Genomic DNA, 6366 nt, shown 5'->3' on the forward strand with positions numbered 1-6366 from the left:
CGCCCGCCGGCTCCCCTGGGCGCCCCGCAGGGTGCCGTCTACACGGACATCACGGCCCCGGAGGCTGCGCGCCAGTGCGCCCCGCCGCCCGCGCCCCCCACCTCGTCCAGCGCCACCCTGGGCTACGGTTACCCATTCGGGGGCAGCTACTACGGCTGCCGCCTGTCGCACAACGTGAATCTGCAGCAGAAACCCTGCGCCTATCACCCGGGCGATAAGTACCCAGAGCCGTCGGGCGCCCTGCCCGGTGATGATCTGTCCTCCAGGGCCAAGGAATTCGCCTTCTACCCCAGCTTTGCCAGCTCCTACCAGGCGATGCCAGGCTACCTGGACGTGTCGGTGGTGCCCGGGATCAGCGGGCACCCGGAGCCGCGTCACGACGCACTCATCCCTGTCGAAGGCTACCAACACTGGGCTCTTTCCAATGGCTGGGACAGTCAGGTGTACTGCTCCAAGGAGCAGTCGCAGTCCGCCCACCTCTGGAAGTCTCCCTTCCCAGGTAAGGAAGGGGCCTGAGCGCCGTCGCCGCTGCCGCCCGCCGCTGGCCGGGGACCTCTCCCCGCCCTGCCTGCCCCGGGGCTCAGCTCCCCAGCCACCCCCGCCGTCTGGCCCCGGCGCGCCGGCTCGGCTGGGGCTGTCGATGGAGCCGGCCGGGCGAGCTGCTCTGAGGAATGCTGGGGAAGAAATCTGCTCCGACACGTTCCCCGGAGCTGCCGGGTTGAGAGTGAAGCAATCAGAGGCGCCCGAGCGCCGGCTCGGCTCCGCTGCGGAGATCGCCTCCTCCTCCCCCTGCCCGCTCCAGCCTCCAGCAGGGCTCCTAGTCCCTAACCCGCTTCCACACAGAATAGGGATGGACCTCCCCATGCCTTGAAATCTAGAACAAAACCTTCAACCCATTGAACAATTAGGAGCGTGGTCAAAACGATCACCTAGCCCGAATTTCTCAGGATCCTTCAGGCACTAGATAATAGTTTTTAAATAGGGACCTAATTTACCAGAGTCTACAGAAATGTGTAGGCTTTTTTTCTGTTCATGATTTGTTTGGTTAAAATTTTACCCACCAGTGTCACTTAAAGACCCACAGAGCTAAAATCTCTGTGAAGGGGGAGTGTAGAGAAGGAGGCTCCGATCCCTCCAGTGATATAAAAATTTCCTTGTCCATTTCATGTACTGAGCTCAGATCCTTCCACAGCTAGGTTCTCCAAATGTGGTCAAGAGAGTTAGTTACCAATTCTCCAGACAGAGTATTTGTATGGGGAGGGGGGCTGGAAATGAGAGGCTGGGGAAGAAGACTTGACTGGTTCTGCTGGTCTGGGGGTCCAGGCCACTGCCTGGGAATCCTTGGGTCTTGTTTGGCTTTGTAGGGAAGTGAAGAATTCATTGATGTCTCATTCCCTCTCTCACTGAGGCTATCTCTGTATAGGAAAGGATTCTGCAATTCCCATCACTGTGAGAAGAAAGACTAATTGCAGGTTTCTCAGAATTACATTAGGATCTTTGGATTCCAAACTGCTCTAAGAAATAAGGGTCTGGGGTCTAAAGAAGCCAGTATTTAAGTCTGCTCTCACTGTTAGCAGAGCTCAGTGGAAAAAGTTCCTCCCTTCTAATGACAGCAGGGGTCTGGGGGTGGGGGAGAATCATAGCTATCTCTCCATTCTACCCTGAGGGACCCTCCCAGCTCTATATGCAGGGCCCATTGAAAAGCACAGACCTGAAGAACTCCTAAGGGTGGGCCTGAAATTCCTCTGCATCCGGGATTGGAAACAGAGGTCAATGATGAAGAACCACTGAATGGTGTTAGGTGGTACAGCAAATAGCATTTGTAAATATCATGAAGCTACTTGGTGTAACACGACTCAGTACATGGTGGGACCAACACAAGGCATCTCTTTTCTAGCTGCAAGAATTGAGGATGCTATGATTTTAGTAAATGATCATGCCTTGCCCTTATGTGCTGTCTTAAAGATTTTATATAGTATGATTTGTACCAACTACCTAATAGGAAACATATAATAATACATTTCTAGAAGATGATCAGGTTACATGTGGCATACTATAATGTATGATAGAGTGGTTACCCTTTAATTCTCTTATCTCACGCAAACAGAAAGCTCCTTAGAGTCTTGCTGAGGCATTGGAGCTGGTGGGCCATGCCACGGGGCCAAGGGCAGGTGAGCAGGTGTTTACTAGATCCACTGTGGGTGGGAGCAATCTTAGAGCAGAGGACCAGGCCTTTAGAATGGAGAGGTGGAAAAGAAAGAGCTGCTGTGACATTCATGTGTATGAATTGGGATTATGACATGGATAAGGACTAGAGAGGTCGGAAATGTATCTGAGCAAAACAAACAGCTTAAAAAATCCTTTAAAAATACTTTTTGATCACAGTCTCCTAGAGAAAAATATCTATGACATAAAAAATATATAGTCCAATTGAGATTTAATACACTTGCAAATTACATCAGGAAAGTGGATATAAAATCCAGTGTGTCTCAGCAACTCTGTGCTCACACTCCCTCTGTGGAAATAGAAGCAGGCTGCTGTACTTCAGGGTGAGCTTCTATATCTCAGTGTGTGCAGAGATCCAGGCTAGAGGCAGATGAAAAAGAAATTATCTCCAGACACCCTCCATCTTTCTACCCACACAGATCTTTTAGAAGTTGTGAGATTTCCAGATAACTCTGTCTATGCAATTGTGGTTTGTTCAGCAACATCTAGGCATAAACACTACTGTCTCTCTTCAGTGCCTCTGGCTCTGAGAAACCTCCTCTATGGTAGTCTGGGCTGGTATGGGAGATGGAAGCAATTGTTCAGAAATATTCAGATAATTAGGGCTGAGATGTGTTGTGGCTTCTTGCTTCTCTCAGTTATACAGACCTTGCTTCATTGCTCTAGCTTCTCTCTCTTCTCTCTTCTCTCTCTCCCCTCTTTCTTCTCTCTCTCTTCTCTCTCTCCTTCCCTTTCTCCTTCTCTCTCTCTCCCCTCTCTCTCTCTCATGATGATGAGTATAGACAACTTTCTTTCTTTTTGTTATTGGGAGCCAGAAATTCTAGGAGAGACTTAGAGATAAGGGAGGTAAGAGAGAAAGGGTTGAGGAAGAGACAAACCGTGGATTTAGGGAGGGCCATACTAGAAATCTCTATTGACAAACCCTTGATTCTGGGATAAAAGAGCAGCTAGCAGGTTTCCTAATGGGAAAGATAATCTACAGAGCCTAACGCCTGTTTGTGAGGTAGCTAGCCAAAAGAAGGTGGCCTGTGGGATCCTATACAACAGAGCCTCTCAGCCCCAAAAGAAAGCGATGGCTGGGCATTGTTATGATTTTTATTTGCTCCTTGAAGGTGTTGATTAGGTTCCTAGGTTTGACATGGTTGAGATATGTGATTGTGGTCAAGAGGGTGACTAGGAAGGAGCGTTTGGAAAATTAATAGCCCAGTCCCCATTTACTTTAGGCAGTGTAGACACAGCTTAAGGTCTAAGCTACCAGATGTTCCCACATCTGTAGATCCCACTTCCTTTCCAGACAAGGCAGCAAGGAATGAAAGGAGACTTCTTTGAGAAGATAAGACTAGAGCTATTTCTTCAAGGAACAAAACAACCTGCTGTTTGGTTTGGTTCATGAAAAACTTGGGCAGATCACCCCATGGCGTCCTACTGAGAAAAAAATATTTTTTTAGGGTTGTATTGATTAAACCTCATTGGAAATTTAGAATTAGAGTTTAAGGAGCCAAAACTGGGTAGGTAATTGTTAGAGTTTACTGAAAGTGAGATTTTAAAAAATCAGGAATAATTACATAGTTAATTCAGAAAATAAAACCCACCTTTACCCCACATACAAACACTTTGCCCTTTAGTAAAAAGGTGGTGTTTTAAAGCTGGGTTGTACTAGATGACCCATTTCCATTTTAAAACATACAATATCATTATGTGTAGACTCCAGAAGAGTCTGGATTTAAAATCTGATTCTCTTATACAAGATATTTTACTCAATAAGAGTTTCTGATTCCTAATCTTTTAAATGAATTTAATAAAAAAATTTTAAAGTCCAATGAAATTTCCTAAGGATTTAAAAACACACACACACACACACACACACACACACACCAAAACAAAATCAACAACAACAAAAATCCTCTGGTATTACTACTTACCTTCTTCATTTTTCTTCTCATCCCAGAATCATCAGTTTCTCAAACCAGGGTTATATCTATAAAGGTAAAACAAATTTGAGACCTAAAGGGGTTTTAAATGGTCTTATACAAGAAAAAAATCATTTTTAACCCAAAGTATCTTATCTGTAAAGTTGTTTTATTTTTCAGATTTAAAAATGAGTTATGTGTACTGAGGCAGAGAAAAATGACAAGTTGGACGATTTTTCTGAGGAACTGTTACCATGAAGGTAGCCAAAGCAGACCATTGGAATCCCTCTCCCATTTGATTCCTGAGAATAGTTGTTTCCCCCTGCATGCAACTGTGCTCTTTTCTCTTCTCCTTCCTATGTAGACAAGGGTCCCTCACAGGGAACAGACTCATTTTGAATCAACTAAGAGAAGTGTTTTGTAAGGATGGGATGTAGAGAAGCATTTTCAGGAGAAGCGTTGTATCTTCTGTAGGCACTGGGTGTACAGTTCCAGAGGACAATACAGATGAAGAAGAAACCTTAAATATTCCATCTAATTAAGTGAAGTTTAAGAAATACATGAAAAAGAAATCAAAGATTAAATTATGCCGATAATCTTCCTCCCTACCTACCACCATTTCACCTTGAAAGTGCTGTTAAGACCTTTTACTTTCAGGCATGAGGGTGGAGTGGAAGACAGAGAAATAAACAACACTTTCTTGTGCTCTAATGAAACTGAGTTGGTACCTAGGGTTAAGGCTGGTGCTTGGATATAGGTGGTTTCCTTCAGCCTCTCAGCCATTGAAGTAGGAAGAGGTTGGAACTGAATTTGCTCTTTTGGGTGGGACGTAGGTATGCACCCCTTACTTAAGGGGTGAGTCAAGGTAGGACCATGCACTCTGGAGTGTTCTTTACAACATTAGGCTCCAGTTACTGCAGTGATTGATCCTCAAGCTGGCTGGCTTCACCAGGACATGTTTCTCTCTTTCTGTTGGGGCTGCAGATCTCTAGAGCAGGACTAGTGCCCAAAGGGCCTTGGTAGTCTCTGTCCGCTGAAGCAGACTCCATATTTTTCCCTACCTCCTTTGTGCTGCACAAATTTATATATAATTAGGCAGACTATAGGCTAATCGACTCCCCACCCAGTGAGCTAAGCGCTGGAAGAAGTAATTTTTCTGAGTACCTGCAATCCTGCAGGCATGGATGTCCAGACTAGTGATTTAGAAAACCCTCTCTAAAGGTCCAAGGTTCCTAATACACATTGGACACTGAAGTAAAAGGGGAGAAAATATCAGCCAATACTAATTCTGATTTTTTTCACCAAAAATGAAGCATTGTTCATCGGGGACTTTTTTCATTCCTTTAAAAAAAAAAGTATTGCATTGAGGTATTATGTTGATCACTGTGTTTTTTGAAACCCCTCCCCTTCCCAGAAATTTTGTACCTGAAGCTAGGAACCAAGTGGCCTCACCATGTGTGGCTTTCCTAAATAAAAGAGATGCGGAGGATTAGGGGGCTTCAACAGACGGAACAATTCACAGGCCCGTTTTGAGAGCGGGCACAAAGCCTTGAGCCTTGTGAGTCTCTCAGTCACCCATACCAGGTCCAGCCGCCTGCCTCACCTCCTCCCGCCCGCCTTCTTTCTCCTCTCAGACGTGGTTCCCCTACAGCCCGAAGTGAGCAGCTACCGGCGTGGCCGCAAGAAACGCGTACCCTACACGAAGGTGCAGCTGAAGGAGCTGGAGAAGGAGTACGCCGCCAGCAAGTTCATCACCAAAGAGAAGCGCCGACGCATCTCCGCCACCACGAACCTCTCCGAGCGCCAGGTCACCATCTGGTTCCAGAACCGGCGGGTGAAAGAGAAGAAGGTGGTCAGCAAATCGAAAGCGCCTCATCTCCACTCCACCTGACCGCCCACCCGGCTACCCGCCCCCGTCTATTTATGTCGCCGCTTTGTACCATAACGGAACCCATCGAAGGACGCTGCACCGGTGCAGACCGCGTATTTAATCTTCAACAAGAAAGAGGCATCGGCGCGCCCCTGGCGTAGTCACTGAGACCGCACTAGGCCTTACCCCACATCCCACCTCACCCACAAACTCCCTATTCACATGGTACCCACAGAGCTTTAGGAGCAGCTTTGGGGGTGGGTCCAGCTTTAGGGTGTGGAAGGAAGGCAGTCGGCCTCTACTCCCCCCCTGGTCCCTCACCTCATCAGAAAGCAGAGTGGAAGAGGAGAGCCTAACCAC

The 6366-nt window shown here is 47.0% G+C and overlaps 1 protein-coding gene across 1 annotated transcript in view; it reads left to right on the forward strand.

Annotated features, from left to right (window-relative positions):
* Positions 1-6027, forward strand: part of Hoxc13 (homeobox C13) — a 6254-nt gene extending 227 nt beyond the window's left edge. The window contains exons 2-3 of the mRNA XM_013032428.1: positions 5-499; positions 5771-6027. Of these exons, the coding sequence (XP_012887882.1) occupies positions 5-499; positions 5771-6027 (752 nt within the window). The remainder of the gene's footprint in view (positions 1-4; positions 500-5770) is intronic.
* Positions 6028-6366: the final 339 nt, after the last annotated feature.

This window comes from Dipodomys ordii, unplaced genomic scaffold (genome assembly GCF_000151885.1).
Source record: "Dipodomys ordii isolate 6190 unplaced genomic scaffold, Dord_2.0 Scaffold155, whole genome shotgun sequence".
NCBI lineage: Eukaryota > Metazoa > Chordata > Mammalia > Rodentia > Heteromyidae > Dipodomys > Dipodomys ordii.